This window comes from Pundamilia nyererei, unplaced genomic scaffold (genome assembly GCF_000239375.1).
Source record: "Pundamilia nyererei isolate P.nyererei 1_Seehausen unplaced genomic scaffold, PunNye1.0 scaffold00055, whole genome shotgun sequence".
Lineage (NCBI taxonomy): Eukaryota > Metazoa > Chordata > Actinopteri > Cichliformes > Cichlidae > Pundamilia > Pundamilia nyererei.
The window spans coordinates 576,547-599,033 of NW_005187456.1; the positions used below are offsets into that span (position 1 = coordinate 576,547).

Consider the following 22,487-nt stretch of genomic DNA (forward strand, 5'->3'; position numbering starts at 1 on the left):
CACACACACACACACACACACACACACACACACACTTGTCCTGAGGGGCTCATTCTGACTTTACGTTTTCACTGTTCTGCAGGTCCAAGCACAGCTCCAGTTGGAAGGGGTCACCCACTCCGCCCACTCCCACCCTCACCTGCACCCTCACCTGGCCGCTCACGCGCCCTACCTGATGTTCCCGCCCCCTCCTTTCGGACTACCAATCGCATCTCTGGCCGACTCAGCCTCGGCGGCGGCGGCGGTGGCAGCAGCCGCCAAAAGCAACAGCAAGAACTCGAGCATCGCCGACCTGCGACTCAAGGCAAGAAAACACACCGAGGCTCTGGGACTCTGACCCCACCGGGCTGCCCCTCCGCTCGCCTGATGCCCATAATCGCCTCTCACACAAGACTGAGCCTGTGAAAGGGCCGTGACACTCACAGCTAAAACTAAAATAAACAAAAACACTGAGTGAGAATGAAAGAGAGGAACACATAACAGAGAGGGGGAGAGAGAGAGTGGGTGTGAGAGAGAAAGGGGGAGAACAGTGGAGGAAGAAAATAAAAAAAGAAAAGAAAAGGAGGAGGGGAGCGAGAAAATTGTCACAAAACCAGCTGCCAAAACAAACCACTTGTAGAGAACGGTAATTAAATACCAATGAAATCACCTTTTACTTTTCGCCCAACAGGCAGGACTTCTGCGGGGCCAGTGGCTCAGTCCACTCCAGGCACAGATCACATCCCAAGGACCGTACAAACACATGTGGATGTCTGTCTGAGGGCCAGGCCCGGGGCCCGTCAGACCAGAAGATGTTAGAACAAAGCAAACTGGCAGGCAGCAGCAGGGCCAAAAGCAGAGCCTCGCTGACGCTGGCTGACGCCATGTTGACAATGCAAAGGGTTAAACTTGTGTGTGTGTGTGGGGGGGGAAACAGACCCAAACATCACCCCACCGAGGTATTGGAACGGCTCTCACCTTCACCCGCCTCCCCAATCCCCCCTCCCTCCCCTCGTGCCCCGCTCCTCACTAGAGAAACGAAAGAAGAAAACATTTAAAGAACAAAACAAGGCCATATTTGTCTCCAACCACTGTGTTCCCTGCTGCTGCCAAGTGCATGAGCTCTAATGGAGGACCGTTACTGGGACTGGTTTCCATCCGCACCTGACATTAACACTCGACAGCTGTTTTAAACACTGCCATCCAACATGCTCCCCCCGACACCTTCAAAGTCAAAGGCCTCCATTAGAGCCTGATACCCTTCTTCTGATGGACTTATGCTCTAACAAAAGCAACAAATCCGTTTGGTTTTTTTTCTCCCTCTTTTTGTTGTTGTTAGTCGCAGACTGGAGAGACGTTGCTCTGTGTTGTCGGGCATGTGCTGGCGAGACTTTTGGTTTGCATTTCTCCCTCAAAGTGTGCGCTATCTCTCTCGCTCTGTCTTTATTATTTTCTTTCCTTTCTGTTTGTTGTGTTGTATTTTTGGGTAAAGAAGTGAAGATCGCCTTTGCACTTCAGGTCTCGCACGTGGGTGTTTACAAATGGCACTACAAGCAGATACTACTTTATTAATTGAAGCGGGGAGCTGGGTTTGATATCGTCACGCGATCAGCAAAAAGAACAATTATCTTAGATAAAGGGTATAAATGGGATTTTCCTTTTTCCTCTTTTCTTCTTTTGTAATTCTGAAAAAATATGAAGAAAGCATCAGTCAAACTGAAATGCAATGGTGTGCAGTTTAAGTGCAATACTGTAAATAGCAAAAAAAGAAAAAAAGAAGTAAAAACAGCTAGCAGTTAGTCCTCAATGATAAAGAGACCCAATGACTTTATTTTACTTTTATTTTTCTCATGCACTGTTGGAGTGTTCAGTTTATTTGCCAAACCCACCAGTTTTTCTACAGCAGTGTATATTTTGTTTGGTTCGAGAAAACCCCCTTAAAGACCAGGTGCCATATTCCTACATAACCTCCTATGTATTCAGACAATTTTCTATACATCAGGCACAGCTTTTATGAGGAAAGACATGAGCACATTTTTGGATTCAGCAGAAATTAAGGTAGATGAAAATAAGCTCTCTTAAGTACTCCACCAACGGTCAAAGAAATCCTTTTTGCTTTTTGCATTTTTAGGAAAAAGTGTTTTATCAGTCAATCAGCACCCTAACCCAAACCGAGCAGTTGTTTATGATACGATTAGTTTAATTTTGCATGTTGTATGTGATTTTTTTTTTGTCTTTTTCATCCTTAATTTCCAAATAAATTCAACGTGTATGCTACAAATTGTTCCAGAAAAAACATTGGGATGAAATACCGTTTATTTTGACAACCTTTTAAACACTGCTGTCAGACCCGTGCTAAATATATGGATCCGCTTCAGGTCCGCGTGACCTCGATCAGTCTCCAAACAACATTTTCTGTCTTACCAGACCTCCATTTAGAAATGTTTATTAATGTCTCCATTTTAAATTAAGCATATGGGTGTTTTATTTATTATTTTGTCTGAAAGTTTATGAAAGATTAAATAGTTGAACTACAAGTGTACATTTTTACATGGCTTTGCATTTATTTTTGTATGTTTTTATTAAGTGTTTCATTTTGAATTGGGGGGTGGCGTGGGGGGTGTGGCTGTAGTAAGTTGTTTGCCTAAAAAAAAAAAAAAAAAAAAAATGTAGCGTGTCCGAGTTTACAAACATTTCAGGGACGGTTGAATTTAACAATCCATGGAATTTGTTGTACCCATTAAAATGATTACCATTTCATATGCAAGCATGCCTAAACATGAATCATCGTACAGTTTGTTTTTTTACCCTTTTGAGTCACAAAATATGAATGTACATCTTGTACAAGTAAACTATCAATAAAGTTATAAATATTTGTACACGACTTTAAAAAAATACTGTTCAAACTTGTTAAACTGCACGAAAAGCCTGGGGTTTTGCACATGAACTAATCCTCCTGGGGAGTGTAAGTGTAATTTTCCTTATACCCTCGACAAACGAACAGCACTGCAGTCCTCAGAAATTACTTGGATACACAGTGGTAACCACGTTTCCAAGATAATAGCAGCAGCCCACGACTAATCCCCTCTCCCAGTGTTCGGGGTATTTGCGTCATGCTCTCTTCGTGCCTCACATCATGTTGCGGCTGATCCTCAACAGCAGTCTCAATCTGCGGATCAATATTAATATCGGTCTACAGTTGACATTCACGCAGACTCCGTGTTAGCCGGTCCAGCTCTTCACATCCAATCTGTGCCACACACCAGCAGAGAAAATTGAGCTGCTATAAAATCCAGATGCAGCCCTTTTTCTTTTTTTTCTGGAGCCTCTTGCGCGGCACATCTCTCTCGCAGTGTTTGTCAAAATGACACGGATAAGATTGGTATGGAAAGTGGGGGGCAGTACAGTCGTCAAATAGAAGCAAGATGGCTGTAACTGGAGTGGGAAGCCTGCAAGCGTGGAGGGAAAATAGCGGGCGAGCAAAGAGATGCGAGGGTTACTGTACATCTGACAAGTGATGTCCTCTGACCCGTGTGCTCAGAGAAGAGCTTTGGTTTGTGAGGACCGAGAATTTCTGCACGTTCGTCAGCATTTCAAGTCAGTCCCTCCACTTGTCTTACCCACACATACTACATTTTGCACTTTAAAATGGTCAGCGGCTTGTTTTTTCTCAGTGTATTAGCTTCCTCAGGGAGCCTAATTCCAGATGTGTGTATACAAAGTAATTATACCATGTGCTATAGTGGCTTATTGTTTGAACCCCATACAGGAATTATCCCAAATGGCGTCCTGTTGAATGCGGTACCCCCTAGAAGGTCGCCGCGCGTTTAATTTGTACCTCTTTGCTCATACATCAAGATTGAGTGATATGGTCGCAGACTGATGGCTCCATATTTACCCAGTGACCCCTCTGGCTGAGGCTAGGTCTGGAAATAACAGCATCCTTTTATGTGTACTAATAATTAGCAGGGCACACACAGCCATCCATCAACCACCAATGAGCCATGGCTGCTTTGTCAACATGTTCAAGCACATAAAGCTATTTATGTTGGCCACAAGTAACAAATACACAATAATATCTTAATAGAGAGAGAGAGAGTGTGTGTGTGTGTGTGTGTGTGTGTGTGAGGGGGGTATTTAGTGGGCTCCTGTGCTTGATATTAAATGTACATCTGGTTTTATTGCTAATGAACGTTTCCTTGGTTCTTACAGGCTGCAGAATGAGGGCTCGCTCCTTATTGTCCCGACGTTTCGTTTTAATCCTCTGTTGAAATGTACTTGGATTCCCTATAGTGATCTCAAATTCTGCTATAAACGAGTGCTTCGTCAAGTAACTGTTGTGATTTCCAAAAAGTACAGATCATCAAATTTTTTTTTCTCCCCCATACGTTCCTTTCGTCGTCCACTTCTCGTTACGTCTGGTTCGGGAAGAATGAGCTTCGCAGCTTGTCCCAGAAGTCTGAGGCTGAGTGCTACGCCGCGCTAGCCCATCAGAGGTCAAGTGCTCAGGGGTCACGTGAAAATAGTTTTTTTCTTTTAATCACATTCTCATAATACTCTTTGAAATGTCACACACAACTATGATCAGACGGAATGTGGGCTGTCGTAGCCTCAACATAAAGCTGCGCGGGGCACCGGTAATGGTGTGAAATGACAGAGCTTATGGGCCTGAGAAGACAGTATATATTTAGCTCAAAGACATGAAGTTAGAGCTTTTGTCATGCTATATCACAATAACTTGAGGGGCTACTTGCAACAACTCTGAAAATAACAGGCTTGTTTGGTTTAGTTTGGAGGTTTTTTTTCTTGTGTGTGTGAACCAACTTTGTGGTTCTTAAATCCCGAGTAAATCCTGTTCCTGCAGTTTCAGCTGTAGCTTGAAGTGAAGCCACCCAGAGAAACCTCAGCTGAAAACAATCGAGCTGAAGTGCTGAAGTCACTACGGTCGGCCAGGGATCAAAGGGCGCCTTTCATCCCAGTTTGTTTGGGCTAGACTTTGCTTTGCTTTGTTGGCTAATGCTCATAAATGTATCTGGAGTCATCAGCGGTGCGAAACTATATTAAAACCAACATTTTAAGTCTGGGTCAACACTTGGTCTTTCTTTTTTTTCTTTTTAAGTGAAAGTGGAAACTGTCAAGAATATAAATTCTGGGTGGAAAAAAAAGAGGCATTAAGTTCAAATTCTGTTCAGCTGTTTATGTTATGTTCATTAGCCGTTTACTTGCACTTCAAGCATTTGGCTTTTGTCGTTGCAATCCAAGCAAGTTATCTAATAAAAACACATTATTTTCTGTCCTATTGCAGCGTCAATTAGAGGTGATTACGAAACTTATCCGCGCCATCTACAAACACTTTTTCCTAAAACTTTGCATGAAAACAAAAAATAAGATAGAATTAGAATAATTTGGGATTATTCGAAGATTAATCCCAAATTGTTCACATTCTTTAGCTGCCTTTTATTAATACCCGTCATACTCTATTACTGTCAGTGTAGTCACTTACAAATACACGCAGACACCAGGATCTCTATAGAGTGGCTGCGTTTAGATGGTTTGGTTTGGGATTTAATCGTCTGGTCGGTTGTAGCTAGATAAGAGAGACTTTCATGATGTTTAGCTCCATCCAGTGGGCTTCAAGTATTTTTGACCACATGTTCTCTCCTGGTTTCACTCTCTTGCTGCCAGGAGGATCCACTTACAAGTTTGAAACAATATTAGATTAAAGACAAAGTCCAGGGGCATCCAAAACAAAGTTTATTCTCAGTTTAATCACAATCAAACATGCACACATGGATAATATAATAGTTTGTTTAAGGTTTTTTTTTTTTTTAGCCACAGTATCAAAGGTCAGCAATATTAGGTTTGAAAAAGACATAAGAAAATGGCCTTGTAACAACAGCCACATTAGAATCAATTCAATTTGACTGCTTCATTTTTAGAGTCTTGTTATTTTGCATGTTAGGTTATGATGGTAAGCTGGGATGCATTAGTAACACTTTTTTCACGGTGACAAGTCAAAATATCTGAGCAATGTATCTGTTTTCTAACAAGACTCATAATTTATTTGATAATTGATTCTTCTTGTGGCGATGTTAAATGAAAGACACAGATGTGGATGTTTAGGTAATGGGATCTGCTGCTTTATATTTGGACCAAACCACAAACTTTGGGACCAACAGGAAATGCCAAAAACTGTAGTTTTACTAATGGCCACTAGAGGCTTGAGCAACGCTGAGTCATCGATTGCAAGCTTAAAATCTCAAAATTTGCAACATAAATAAACGGGTTTACAGCCTGGTCTCTTTAACTAATTCTACTGGTTGAGGGGGTTAACTTTAAATCATATTAATGCAAAAAAAATTATGCCTAATTAACAGCATGGCTGTTCTGAGTGACAGCAATAGATGTCTAGCGATCATAGCTAGCTGCCTGCTAGGTGTTATTACAATTAATCTTAGCCACTGAATTGGACTTCAGTACTGTGTTTTTGAGTTTGTTGCTGCAATAAAATGTTGTAAATAGGATTCATGCTATGCTCAGAGTGATTTTATAGTACTAATTAGGAGATAACCTATCTGTGTGTTATGCTCTCATACGACTTATGGATCTTGCTAAGTGAGCTAACTAGCATTAGCTAGCCACATGCCCTACGGTTCTGGCTTCAAAAGAGTAGTCCACAAACAATGGGTGACATCATGGTGGCTACATCCATCTCTTATGTACAGTCTATGATTATAACACTTCTGTTTCATTAGCAGGGAAATTATGAGGAAGAAGTAAAGTGTTTTGTGATGATACTTCTCCCAGCCTTTGTGTTTAACATGCTAATCGAAATCTTTTTTGTACATTAACTTTTTATGTCTTTCTCTAAAGAGAAAATTGTACTTTGGGCTTCTCCCAGTTTAGTTATGTTTTCCGAAAGAAAGATTATGCGTATTTATGTTAATAATACAAAGCTAAGCTAATTTCATGTGCCTGGTTGCAGTTTAACATAACTGTACTGTGTGAGCATATTTTGAATGTGATGACATAAGACATTGTGGTCTTGGTTCTTGTTGTTGTTCACATTCTTCTCACTCTTTGAACTGCCCACAGCCACTGAGAACATATCAATTCTATTATCAAGTGGCTTTTTCCCCCCTTCAAAATAAAATAGATTTTTTAAAGAAATAAAATCCCTAATGAATGATGCACCATTGTTTTCCTTTTCTTTTTTTAAAAAAAATGGTAGAAATAAGCATTCATCTGCAGTTTAAAAACCATAATTCAGTCTGAAATATCCTCCACTGAAGTGCTGAGAAACAAACACTTCAATAGCTGTTTTTCAAAAATATGTTTCTTAAAATGTCAAATCCCTTTGCTGGAGTCTCTTTCAAAGCTGTTTTTAATTACACAGCTTCAAACTACTATTTAGACAACAAATTCACTCTGAGAAAATAATCATTGCATATTAATGTGATCAATAATCTCAACCAAACGGCAGTTTTATTTCCAGCCGGGCTGCCTGTTTATCTGAGCTCCACTTCCTACCGCGCAGAGAATTTAGTCAATACCGTTCACTTTTTGTTCACAAACAGTTTAGGTTATGTTCATATTTGCAAAAAAGAATGAAATAAAACATTTTTTAACTGGAAAGCAAATAAGCTGAAAAATCGAAACAGATGTGGTAAACATAGCAAAACAGACCAACAGATCATCAGATTAAATTCCAAACGTGTTAGCTTTAGTGAGTTCTGATCTCCTGGAGGTCTCACATTCACATTTCTCTTCTCAGTGCAAGATGCAGGGTTAAGAAACAAGTTTGTCACAGTTTAAATCTCATGCTAAACGTTAAAGTAAATATGTCCTGTGTAGGCTTTCTCATGAAAAGACTATTTCATTAATGTTGCACCAAACCTTGAAATCTATATTAATTATATTAATTAGCCTGGCAAAGACTCCAATTCAGAAAATGTGAAGAAAGTTTTTTTGTTTTGTTTTGTTTTTTCAAAGAAAGTTTAAACTTTACACTCTATAAAGTATTTTATTATTACAGGACAGTCTGGACAATGAACTACCTGGACCTTTCCTGTATTTTTACACATTTGTCCCTGGTCTGCCCCACTTAAGATCAAAGTGGGCCGTATGCGTAATAAAATGATCTTGACACTCCTGATCTATATGATAATGCAGACGTGCATGCTTTGCACTAATCTTAACTATCGCCGAGAAAAGGACACCTGAAACAGCTCTCTGTTTCAAGATCATTCAGAAACGTTTGGTTTTGACGTGGCCCAGAAAACATCAGCCTGACAGACAACTGGCTCCAGTCCTTTTTCTAAAGACAGACAAAGAAATGAGTCCTGGTGATAAGATTACAAGTACAGAGATTTAAATACAATTTGATGGTTACCCAACTTAATTGTATTATGTTAACTGGTGACACATGATTAAATTAAGTGTATTTTAATTAAGTTAACAAATCAGATCAGCAGATTTAAGTTACACACAGAGCACATGAATAAAAATAGCAAGTTAAGGGAACAGGTTATAATTTCAAGTTGATATTAGCTCGACTACAGCTCCGATGCCATTTTTATAGTGAGGATAAAGTTCTCCTTTTTTTTCTTTGTCCTGTGCTTTTTTTTTACAGTCACTAATTAATTTGTCCTGTTTGTGTCAATAGCTGGAATACCCACTATATGTACATTAATACTTGAAACATTTGCTGTGTTTGCTCACCCTTGTTAAACAAATCGTGTGCTTGCCTGGTGAGAGACAGACAAAACAGCTGTGCCTTTTGACCTTTTAGTAGTGGTCACGTACTAAGTAACAGAATCTGAATACAAGCAGTGAGCTGGACACCTCAGAGACACATTAGACACAGGTGTCAACAGCAATACACAATTTTATAACCAGTATGAACTGAGTTGTTGGTTGTGATCTGTTTGTCAGGACACTGTCACATGTTCACATACAACAGTTCAAAACTTTATTTGCATTTGCAAAAAATTAATTTTAGGTTGATGCTACTTATTAAAGTATCATTTGGTGTGTTCTTTTAGACTTGTCTGATAATTTCAAATATATAAATTAAAGTTATATAAATTAATGTAAGTTTTGACTTAGGCATCTCTTCCATAATCAAAGTGTCAATGATATACAAAAACATTCTGATCATTACAAGGTTAAAACAAAGACAAACAGACAACTACACACTCTCGCTTCCACACCGGCGGTCAATTTTGAATCACTGCCTAACCCAAGAAGCATGGTTTCCAACTGTGGGAGGGACGCCCATGCATTCAAAAAAAAGAATCTGCAGTGCAGCAGGTATAATGCATTAATGCATTATACTCTCTTAACTGATGTCAGTCAGAATAGATAAAAGCCAAACCTGTGCAGTTAGCTGTCCTCTGCAGGGTGGTGGGAAAGAGATTTTAGGAGCAGCCCTACAGATTTGTGGCTATCATGTAAACAGTGAATGTTAATGAAAAAGCAAACAGCCTACCTCTGCAAGTTACGCTGGAAAGCAAGTTTGAACAGTTGCAATCGCCCCTTTCCCCCTTCAAACAAGGAGCACTGCAGGGGAAAATAATTATCTGTTATTTCCAGTCTTTGGGTTACATGCATTTAGATGCCAATGAAAACAACTTCCAGTTTTGGAGTTTTGGTAATTAAATGGAAAGAAATGCAAATAGACAGAGCAAAAAGCTTATTTATTTCATTGTGATCAAAACTATCTGATGGGAAACTAGCAGGGAAATTGGTGCCAAATTTTGGCTTCTCAAACTAAAAATAAATAAATAATCTAATAAAATAATCTAAAGGTGATCGTGCTTTTGCTGTAGTTGCTCCAAAGTTGTGGAATGATCTACCCTTGCATGTTAGGCAGGCCTCTTCTCTCTCTGAATTTAAAAGTCTTCTTAAAACATATTTATTCGCTGAAGCCTTTGGCATTGATTAGAGGGGTTGACTCAATTTGTTTTGACATGTTTCAATTTATTTTAGTTTTTTAGTTTTTTATTTTATCTTATCTCATTTTAATTTTCTTTACTTATGCTTTTAGCATGTACAGCACTTTGTGAACTCTGGTTTTATGTTAAAGTGCTTTATAAATAAAGGTGGTATGGTATGGTATGGTATGGTAAATAAATAAAATGCTCATGGTGATTTTGTTTGTCAGCACTAACGTAGAAGTGCAAACAGAAGTGCTCTAAAATAGAAAATGAAATTTACCTCTTATTTCCATGATTAAAGAAACATTTGTCACTACCGTAATGTTTTAAAACTGGTGTAAATCCACAAAGTGTGGATGAACAGATTAGGCCCCCATCACTGGTCATAATCCACATTTTCCAAGGTAAAAAGATAAAGTAACCTAACACCTGGTCTCTGTGCGCAGTAAGAAAAACTCACTTTGATTTCATGTGTGCATATATCTATGTGTTTATGTATGTCCTAGACATATGCATGTACTTGAATCTGTTTGTCAATCGAATTTAATTTGCAGTGATGGCGTTTTATTATTTTTTAAAGAGAAATAACGTTTTTATATAAGACGAATTTCATTCAATTACACTTTTTTGTTTTGCAATTATTTGTAATTTGTATTAACTGACTGCATTTACAAGTAGACAATGTAAATTTACAAAAGCCAGTCCCACTTCTTACACTTTTCTAACATATTAATTTTTTTTAACTATATGATGTGTTCACTGGAAATATAATAATCTAATGTTAAGTCTTATACAAACATTTTTCTAATACACACAGATATTGTAGTCTATCAGACTAAATCTTTAACATGCATTAATTAAACTGTTCACCACATCTTTCCCCAAATAAGAAAAGATTCTCCTCCACTTTTGAAGTTTTCATACTAAAATTTGATTCGCTGACACGATAGCTTGTGCTTATTCCCCACATTTGTGCTTAAAAACTTCCCTGCTCAGTAGGAATTCATCATGACCAGCAACAAAATGAGGGCAAATCATGCAGCTGGTACAATAAGCCAACACAATGTGTAACAAATTAATCAGACTTGGCCCAGGGCATGCTTTGGAAAAATGATCTCATTTGACCAGACGGGTCGTGGCTCCTCTCTAATGATATCAGCGTACAGCACCGTGACTCCTCATCTTTGTTGTGGTCATTAAGAAAATAAAAACAGCAGCCTGACTGTCAGATTCTAAACAAGTGTGAACATGGCTGAATTCAGAGTGTAAGATCGCTTCAGTGACACTTAGCAACCAATTCATATATTTAATGATTATGAATTATGCATATTTTCCCTCAATGGAAAACAGATGGACAGCAAAATGCACTTCAGTGAAATAAGACAGCCTCCAGTTTCCTACAGATCAACATGCACTGCAACGCTTGTTTGCAAAAACCGACGAGGTTATGATATATGATTTGTTTATATACAGTGCACGATGGAATAATAATAATTAAAAATCAATAAACACATTTTTGAATCCATCAGTTCAAGGTATAACACACTACGTGCATATCACACACTGCTACCATGGCATTTTCACCTCTTAGATAAATCAGAGCCTTAACCTTGGGCTTTGGTCGTATCCTCAGCATACTACTGAATGCACTGCATGTGGCAAAATGAGATAAATCTGAATTTAAATCACACAAAATACATTCAAGACAACTAAACAATTCCCATGACAATGATCTGGGGTTATCTACAAACATGTAAAGTAACAGTATGTCATACACACAAAACTGACCTCTCACCTTGCAAGGATTTGTACTGGTGAAGAGCAGTGCCCTTAGGGGGGCCTCGAGACTTCCAGCACATGCTCTCTGCACAATGTGGAACTTATAGCTTCCCCTTAAGGTGTAGAATTGGAAAATATTTCATACAATAAAGGCAAATGGGTCTATAAATTGCCTGAGGGGAAGCTAGCTTTCCTGATTGCTTCTCATCTCACAGTTTCCCAAATGTTTTATACTCTTCTGACTGGTAATCAATAGCTACACATGCAGCCTCTCAGCCAGCACTGGTCTTTTATAGTATGCCTAAGGAGTAGTTGTCAGTCATTGGCAACCTTATAAATAGATTGAGGCTGCATGTGGACAGATGGATGCTTTCCCTGTCAGCTGTGTAATGCCACAGTCCAAATATTTTTATTTGATTTTTTTTTTTTTTTACAAGAGAGGATTTAACCTAAAGACTGTTTTTAAAAATGATACCATCTAATTAATTTAAGTGACTGTAGTAAAAAAAAAAAATTAAGTTCAAATTCAGTTCAATGTGTGCTTTTTTATCAATTTTCCACATGTTGATTGGTTAAATGATCTTTGAACAACATATTGTCCACGTGATAACCTTTGGGGCTCAAAGACCAAGAGCAAGTCAGTCCTGATAGCCTCCCATGTTATAATGTCTGACTTTACAGGAGAAATGACCATGTTTACAGCCTGCTACATCAAACAGTTTTGGTGTCCCTACCTCTTCTAACCCTTCTTGTCAACTCTACATGAATGATTTTTTAATTTCTCATCAGTTTAAATTATATTGATGCATTATTATTATTAGGGATTAGTTGAGTCAATAAGCTGGATGCCTCGATTATGTTGGCTGTTGTGTTTTTTCTTGCTGCCACTAGTTGAAATTAATTGCAAAGAGATTCATCATCCTGCACATGAAACTCTCTTTACAGTTGCTTCAGTTGCTACATGTATCTGATTGCATGGAAGTTGCTGACTTGTCTGCAAACACTAGGTAATGACTTTTTGCAACGACTGTTGCAAAATTCTGAAGAGGGCGAAGGAAACTGGAAAGTCACCAACACATTTTAAAAATTGCACCTTTTGAAACATGCTGACTTCAGATCATTGCAACTCAGCAATTTGAAGGTGAATGGTCATCGTTTCCAGGTTTCACTATAGCTCAGAGGATTAATGGCAAGTGTTTGCAGATGAGTTGGCAGCTTCCATGGGCGACAGTGGATATCTGCTAAAAATCAGATCATTCTTAAAGAGGTTTTTTTGTTGAGCACTGTCTTTGTGACCAATTTACCGCATTAACATCTGGCAACCTCCAGCAATAACTTGCCAACCAGTCTCTAGGCCCATGTATCAGAGACAATATCAAACTCTCTGTTTAAACTTTACACATGCACTTTTAGCAAAAGGGGCAATTTTTTTTATTACAAAGATTTTGGTTTGCTTTGTTTGTCTCAGACTGCTGAAGCCTCGTATAACTTGATGCATGCTCAATGGTACCTTTTGGGTGTTTTTGCACCAAGCTTTTGGGACTACACATGTGCCCTCAGTAGAAACAGAAGGATGGGTGCACAAGCATTATTGTCTCTGTTCATAGCTAATCTACAAATAATTTATGAATTATTTATCAAATTTACAGAAATCTGCAAACTTTTACAATAAGTGCTGCCACATTTGCTAACAAAATAATTATTAGGCCATGCTTGTCAGCTTTGCAAAAGCTCTATTGTGTGTTGGATTGTACAGAGATTTGTAAGGACATCCTTGATTTCAGTCACTGCGGTGATGATTATCCACCCGTGAAAGAGACATCAGTAAATCCAGCAAGGCTGCTGTTTGCTTTGAAGTAAACAGAGTACCTAATTACCCTTATTTACAGGACGCTTCGGAATAAAGCATTATATTATCTTGCTGTGACAGATTTACTTGCCTAATAAATGTGATCATTAGGATTTTCACTCCTCCAGCTATGCCGTGTGGATATTACTGCTTTGCTGACAATCAGATACACGCAAAAATACATCTTTGAAGTAAAGGGCAGAGAACCCCATCGTGAGTTATTATGGATGTGCTGGTGGAATTTATAGAGTGTTATTGACGCCTGCAAACCCACAGGGATGCCACAGACACACATACAGATTAACGCACTAACAAAAAAAGCAACAAATAAATAAATAAATAAAGCCCCAAAACAAATGTACTGTATAATCACCCTCAGAAAGCATTTTTTTTCCCTGGCTGAGCCTGATGGCTGCTTTTGTGTGCACAGCAAATAAGTGTGGCAGGTAGATAATGTGGCACACAGTGATGAAACACAACTGGTCCTGTTAAGTTACTGTACTGCCTGTCCCTACAGGCATGCTTTTGCTATATTGATGAGCAAATGAACAGAGTTTGATTTGACTAGAGAGGATTCCATGAATTCAATTTTGATTTAAATAGCACAGCCCACGCCAGATGACTTTCAGTGGGAAGCAGGAAATTGGCTTGGGCTAAATTGAGTTGTGCTTGTTATGATGAATGCTCAGCAGCATATCAATTTGGAATGAATTTATCATCACACAGAGTGCTTATTACAGAAACTCGGAGGTAATGCATAACCCCTCTGCAGGAACAAACACCTTTATAATCTGTTTATTCAGTCAAACATGCGTTTGTCCGCAATCCTCCGATGAATCGTTTGGCTGAACCTGTGCAGTTTGGATGCTAAACTTGATGAACTTTTCCTCTTTCTGCTGTTATTCTGAGACCCAATTAGACGCACATATCCCACACAACGCTGCGGTTGGAGGCCAAAGTGCGTCTGTTTGTCCAAAGGGAAGAGACGTGGGAGAAACACATAGTGGTTTTACCCGCCAACACGCTGCATTGGGCACGGCGCATATCAATACAAGCAGTAACTAATAACACTGGCTGCAGGTATGTCTCTGAACATCAGAGGGAGACGAGTGCAAAGGTTGTTTCATCTTTTATAGATCCTGTTTGAAACCAGCAATTGCCTCAAAGAAAGACTGAGTGAAGAACCAAAGCCAGTGTGTGAGTTTGTGGGTTTTTGCGTGTATAATCATGCATGTGTACAGTTTATGAGTGTATAATCGGCCCCAGCAGTGTAACTGTCTGTTTGCAACAATCTTGCCTTGTCTTTGAAATTGTTTATGTGGGCCCAGATCCCTACGGTCGGATAAGCACGGGGCTGTAGAGTTCCCTGTGGAGGTCAACCTCTCTGAAGCCACCCCCTCCCTCATTTGCGATTGCCCTATGTGATATCACCCAGCAGGCCTGTGAACACAGGCCTAATGTTCTGGATGGATTGTGTCATGAAAGAGGACAATTATCAGGCAGTGAGCGAGGTCTCCCAGGGTTATGGCTTTAGTCAGATTATTTATTTTATGTAGTTTTTGAAGCAGGAGCTTTAAAGTTTAACAGCCCTAGGGTTCCTTGTTTTTTTTTGTTTATTTTTTATTTTTTTGGGAGCCCTGGCTGTGTGTATTTGTGCGAGGGTGTATTGCTGGGAATAAGGTTTTTGATGATCTAATTGGCTATTACTGGGGGTTTTCGGGCAATAACATTGTGCTCTTTTGTTTTGTTTTAAGGTGTAGTATATGTGATATTGAATCGACTTCATGCGAGGCCTTTCTACACCCTTCAGCATGTTGGCCATAGCAGCTGCTCTCAGCTGCATAGCAGAGAAATACAGATAGAATTACACAGAGAAGTATATTCTGCCCTGAATGCAAGTTTAGCTTAATGAGAAAACTATTTCTTCATTACAGAGGATTTTAACAAATTACATACACTTGTAAAATCAGAATGAAATGCACTGATCTTCATTTTTATTCTTAGTTTATGTGTGGATTAAGCAAACACACCAAGCGTTAACACAAGTGTTAATCAGAGGGCTTTAGAGATGCTTTGACTCCTACCTGCAGATGTTTAATGCATGTATGGATAGAAATGAAAATAGTTTTGACACTGCCAGCTAATTCTTGGGGAAAAGGCATTATTTCAAGGTTTTAGGACGTGTTTTTAGACTGGTGTGGTAAACGATCTGGGTATCAGGATACTTGATGATCCAATTTAAAACACATCAGCATTTAGGAGGGATTCTAGTAACGTATGGAAATAGGGTAAGAGTCAAATTTCCTTTGTTCAAGTGGTTATCGCTGAGGTTGACAGTCAGAGCACAAATAAAATGATTTGTGCCACATTGGATTCGATTAATACGCTCTGTGCCTACACTGAAGTCAACAAGAAAAGGATGAAGGAACAAACAGTCCTGAATGCTATTAATTGTATATAGTACTGTGCAAAAGTCTTGATTCTCGCCACCCCTCCTTTCTTTAAATTTAGCTTTCAAAAAGCCACACTTTCTTGTAATATTTCTCCAGGCTGCTTTTTCACTTATTTTAACAAACACTTTTCAGCTATTTAACACTGACCTATGAATAACAGGGTTTGACAAGTATAGAACACTATTTTTGTACAACAGATGGACCGTATCTAGAAGTCATGTCCTTAAGAAATAGAAAACAAATCCAGTAAAGACCTGACACAGGACCTGAGAGATGCATCTGACTCTTTAGATGATCCGTCTACTGTTCGTCAGAAATGGTCTCAGTGGAAAAGTGACTGTCAAAAAGTCACAAAGAAGTGAAACAGGGTGAAAAAAGAATATAGTACGGCAAAGTAGAAGTGTGGCATCATCCGAAGAAGAGCTTTGAATGTCCTTGGAGCCTGGAGAACTGTTCCTGAGGAAAGTTTAGGCTGTGCTGAAGAACAAATGCGTTCTTATCAATGTTCTGGTGCATTAGATGCATGCTCAGTTGCATCAGGATTTGGGGAGTTTAATGGTATTTACTGGCTTCACCAAAGTGGGCCTAAGCAGTTTTTGTGGTACAGCAGTGTGCACTGACCTGTTGCTGGAGCATGCTGCCTGCCTGGGCTTAAGGTTTCCCAGCAGAACACTGCATTGTAACAACTTGACCAATGTCAGCTTTACTTCACCTGTCAGTGATTTCAATGCTGTGGCTAGTTGGTGCACAGAGGAGGCGTGTGCAGGATTCTTGGGTTTGTCCATAATTAAAACTTAGCCTGTAAGACTGTTTAGTGTGCAGGACTCTTATTAACTGACCGATGTCAGACTTAAAGAGCACGGCACGACAAGAGCACCATTACACTCTGAAACCTACTTTTTTGACATTTTGTCAAGATGATTTTTCACTGAATACCCACAGTGGAAAATACAAATACACATATCTAGTCATGCAAGGAAAACAATGGACTATATGAGGCATGTTAGCAGTTTTAAATGTCAGGTAGCTTACTTTAAGTTGGCAATCTTTTAAATATATTTGAGGTTTGTTATTATCTTTGCCATCAAAGCTCTGCAGACATATGAATTCAGCAACAATATCAATATTCATTGTTTTCATGTAGAATATTTTCTTCTGTCCAGCTAATTTTAATCTGACCTTAGTGACTCCTTCCAAGAACGTGCTAAATCCTGCAGCCAACGCAGTGCAAGCCATGCTGTTGTTTGAAAGCCCCTAAAGAGAGGAGATCATATTCATTTGCTGAAGATTTAATGCCTAGGAATCCATGCTTTTATCCGTATAATATCCTATTCTGTTGTGTCAGAGGATGTAAAAGGCTTTTTGTAACAAAATATTACCTCTGCAGGATATCTGTGCCTTGTGTGTTTCTCAGGCAGAACGAGCTAGCTTAGAGTGTGTGTTTTTATATGCCTTGTGGCGCGCTTCAGGCCATGAGCTAAACTGCTGGGTGCCCAAGAGTAGGAAAAATTTGGGTGTATACGCATGCTCAATTCAGTGTTTGTGAATGAGCTCGAGTCTTTGAAGTTAAGTTTAAACACTGAGCCATATGACCTCATTGGAGATTCACAGGTTCATAGTTTCTGCAGATCCTCCACTTGTGCTACATTACAGCAGCTACTTGTGCATGACCAATAATACTACTTCCTGTGCAATCAGCTCCACCGCTTTGCCAGCGAGTAACCCCACGTCTCCCGCAATTACATCCTCCCTCTGTAATCTGTACTTCCACCCAAATGAGACCAGCCTGAGTAATTTGCGTGAAGATTCGCCAAATTAAGAAATATAATGGGTGAGAATCCGGTCCGTTTTCCTGGTTATTGAATAGAGCAGCGCCAAAAGCGATGCTCCTGTTGTACCCTATTGTTTCTTGTGGCTAATCACATTCATGTCCCAACGCTCTGAGCACAAGCTTCTCCCAAATGGAAAACAAAGGTGGTCATGACAATCTATAATATTAATCTGATTGGGTTAACATTGTCTCTGGGGCTGCTCGAGTTTGACTTCCTAGCTACCTGTGGCTGTGTTTTAATCCAATTCCACTAATTGCATATTCAAAATCAGGAGTCTGCCACCTTCCCCCACTTTTACACATAACCCATAATAGAACAGCCTGTATTTCACATGAACACTCACAAATTTGTAAATAATTACTATCACATGGAGGGAAATAATAGGCGGCCCCAATTCAAATTCACTCGCTCGAGGCAGTGTGGTAATCACGGAGGAGAGCGGGACAGGGAGAGTATGGGATATGGGGTAAGGAGAGAGAGGAAGGTAATCACATCGTATAACAACCACAGAGTCTGACAGTTTGAAAAGAAAAAGAGTTCAGACTGAATAATGAGCAACTTTGTACATAGTACTTATGACTATATGTGCTACATCATTTGTCAGTAACAACTGTGTGTTCTTGCTTTAAACCTCCTGTTACACATAGTTAAAACCAACTTGGCATAATGTAATGGATCCATTGTTCGTTTATGGATGGCTCCTTACAAATACGCAGGTATTTCAGTAGCTACGGGGCTATATTTGTTACTTAAAAGCAAACAACACATGCATTCTGGGAAGTCGGTGATGGATTGGATGTGTTATCTGCCTATTAGCACAACAGCCCATTATCAATGTGCCCAGGTTACTGCGCTAGCTGTAAAGCAATAAAGACAGCCTGATTCCAGCCACCGCTGAGTAGGAGTTCAGTGGCTGCCTGCGTCCTATCACTTTCAAATGAGCACCACAAATCACTTCAGCGGGATGCCTGCACCAGTAATGTGGCCATCAGCATATGAAAATACTGTATGTATGGGAGACCATCCAATTTGCTGCCAGCAGATAGCAGGAAGAAACCCGCAGTGTGCTGAATGATTGTTAGATGGCTGGCTGCTGTGCATGCATGCAGTTTGTGTGTATGCATGACCCTGTATGTGGAAAGTCTTGTTCCCGGGGCTGTTAATACCAGCAGAACAACACGTTACTGCATGTAAGCCACGTAGACAACTTTTGCTAAATACATCAGAAAACAGGCATCATTTGTCGCATTAATAGGCAAATCATTTTTTTCCCAGGAAGAATCACAGCGTAACAAGACAACCAGCGGAAAAGTTGGGCTCCTTCGGTGTCTCTGTTCATGTACAATTTGTTTTTCTGGTGTGTGTCTGTGTGTATGCATGTGTCTGCTCGCCAGCTTGTGATGATGGTGATGATGTGTTTGTGTGCACTTCAGTGCGTGTGGCTCATATTGTGTGCAAAAAACAAAACAAAAAACGCAGTCCAATTGTCACAAGGGTGTTTTGTGTGCACTTTGTTCTCCGTGCTGATCCTGTCCCCGACAGAAAATAATTACAGCCCGTTGTTGCGAGCAGTGGAAGGACAACATAGAAACCAGCCTCATTTTGCCGCTTCAGAGGACGTCACATCACCCAGGAAGAAGAGGACAACAGCAAGAGAGTGAGATAGATGAGAATGCTAATTACTCCACCTTTTATTGGACATCTGTCAAACCGACCACTTCACAGCAAACTAAAATGTTGTGTGCATAACGCGCTCCTAGCGGTGGCAAATTACATCTTGCAGCTTCTTCCTCCAAACAGCTGGAATATTAAGGCTAGTAAAAAAAAAAAGGAAAAGAGAAAAAAATCAGACAACACAGTGTTGGAGACAATGCTGCTCTTTTATAAGGATTTATTACAAACACGCTCGCATACACACCAACAGACAGCGCCGACCCCCCTCTCGAGCCCTCAACCCAAGGATTTACATATTGCACACTCAGACATGCATACACACTCATTAGGAGAGGGGGCTCGTGCGTGCTATATGCTAGATGACGGTAGATGATACCCACCCTCTTGACAAGAGATCTAAGAGAGATCCCGGTGTAAGAGAAAGCAGCGTTGAAGGCTCCTAATATCTTTGATAGCATCGTTATGGTAATGATCGGGCGTGATGCAAAATTCATGAAGTGTACCAAGCATTTGAGGATTGCCAATACTTGTTCTGCTGGCGGATAGGAGGAGGATACAGAAAACATGTTAGAGAAGTCGTGCATGCAGATGTTGTTATGTTTTGCCCTAATTGTTTTTCGACAGTTAAGTGCAGCTAAATGACTTTCATGTGTTGGCATGTGTGCGCAACAAGGGAATTGCTTTTTACCTTTTCTTTCAGCTGTCTGGCAGCGTGCTTGTTGGAACAAAACATTACCTTCCTAATTACTGCTACCATTAGACCTGTTAATTTGCCCAGTCAAACAATCCAGACAGACATTGTATAAAAATACCAACAATAGAAATATTGTGATTTCCCAGTGAACATCTGAGCGCAGCCAAACACACGAAAATGCAAAAACAATCAGAAAGGGGTCTGCAGCGGAAACCTGGACCGTTCTGTCACTTCAAAAAATCTCCGCATCAACTCGTCCATCACTGACAGTTATGGGTTTGGACTCTCTGTGATAGTCATCGCATACGCTTGGCGTGTTTGTGAATGCGCGTGTGTGCGCGTGCCTCTCTGAGGAGTGTCTTTCAAACAAATTTCCATTGAGCACTCATCAGTAGGAGGTCCAGGTCCATTGGAGATGGCGTATTCACTCTGAAATCACATAGCTAACCAGGACTGTCAGCCAATCAGGATGTTTTTGATTTTTCTTGAAATCCACGCTCAGTTCAGATTAACCTGGACTCCGACACAGACATCAGAATGGGGAGTGATTAGATGGCTGTGGATGTTCACATCTGGGGAACAATTAGCCCGGATGCACAGCCGAGCTGGAGTGAACAGAAGTGACAGTGCTGCCAGATTTGACAAGTGACTTGAGCTGTTCCAAATTTAGAGCCATTGAAGTTACAGCAGGGGTGAAATCGGGTCAAAGACATGTGAAACGAAAAAGGGTCACTTTGCCTTGGGAACCACTGTCAGCTCATAGGAGCACATAAAAGAACTGTAATAAATGTAAATGCCAAATTTGTTGTGGTTTGCAAGTGGAAAAAAAATACTCCTGCTGACTGCTAAGTTTGGTCGTTTTGACAATGCAGGATATGATTTCCCCAAAGGTAGCACTTTACATACAGTGTCCAGTTCTCTAAGCATCTGTCAGATTTTTGATCAACTAGAAGAAACGTGCACATCATCCCACATTTATGAATGCAGCTGACTTAAGCCTGTTCAGTCTGTCTTGGGGAGAACTCCATATGATACATTTCCAGGTTCAGCTTATTGAGGATGACGTGAGAACAATGGGAGGACTTTCAAATCCTGAAGGGTAGAAAAGTCCTAGCAGAGATGGCCTCAAAAGATCTACAAAACATTTTTAATTCACTCAACTGGAGTCATTCAGTGGAAACAAAGCTGCAGGGGCTTCTAATAGCTAAAGTATCACACACAAAATATTTTTTCCATGCTTTTTTTTTTTTGAAGAACAGCTGGTTGATATGAAAGTTGGAAAAACAAAAAGAAGTGGTATCCTTTCAGAAAATGGACATTGGTGAATTACCATTGATGAAGTGACAAGGATGCCAATCAGCTGGATGTTTGATGCAGTCGCAGATTGAATGAGATGATGTGAGCAGAGAGAGAAAACACTCTTTGAAGTACATTATTTGATGACATGCTGTCTTCATTAGTGAATGTATGAAAGAGAGTCAGCATTGTTCTTCAAGATCGTCCAAAAACTTTAACAATAGAAATTAGAATCCCCCCCCCTCTCAAACCCTCCTGCTGTCTGCTAATTACTTCTCAGCAGTTTTTGCCTGAGGGAGGGGTCAAACCTGAAGGGCAAACTGATAAAGTCTTGAACACGTGACATGTAAAAATGTGAAACTTGAACAACACTGTCTTCTTTTTTATGTATGTGGCGGATATACAGTGTGCACTCCATGCTGAATTATAGAGCCTTGCACATCGGCCACACGCATGACTGCAGATAATCATCACCTGTGGCCCACTCTTAAGAGGGAAGAGCAGAAATGAAGTTTCTATAATAATTTGTATTTCTAAAATAACATGCCATATCTGAATACCAACCACAAGTTGCTCTCAATGTATTCACTGCAGTGTGAATGTGGGTAATAAAAAGCACTTAGATATAGAAAAGCGTGCTTGTGTGAATAACATGTTGTATAAAGTGCTGTGAGTGCTCAAGTGGAGGAGAAAAGCATTGTATGAGAACCGGTCTTTTTAGCATTTACACTTGTAGTTCAAACTCAAAGGTCATTGGCACTTTAGTGTTTTTTTAGTGGTAACATTCATGGATCATTTAGCAGCTAAAGAACTGGTATGACTCAATACAAAAAAGTCTCTCTCTCTCTCTCTCTCAAAATAAATGCTCACAAAGAAGATAACAATAAGCTATTTGAACAACTTTAGCAATAATAATCTTTACCTCCTGAATTCACTGCAGAGCAAACGCGAGCCTCAGTTTAAACAGCATGTCTGAAAACCAGTCAATATGAT

At 39.8% G+C, this 22,487-nt stretch overlaps 1 protein-coding gene across 1 annotated transcript in view; it reads left to right on the forward strand.

Annotated features, from left to right (window-relative positions):
• Nucleotides 1-2,851, forward strand: part of shox (shox homeobox) — a 10,572-nt gene extending 7,721 nt beyond the window's left edge. Inside the window, 3 exon segments of the mRNA XM_005733778.2 lie at nucleotides 83-148; nucleotides 151-304; nucleotides 671-2,851. Coding sequence (XP_005733835.2) covers nucleotides 83-148; nucleotides 151-304; nucleotides 671-798 — 348 coding nt within the window. The 3' untranslated portion in view covers nucleotides 799-2,851.
• The last annotated feature ends 19,636 nt before the right edge of the window (nucleotides 2,852-22,487 follow it).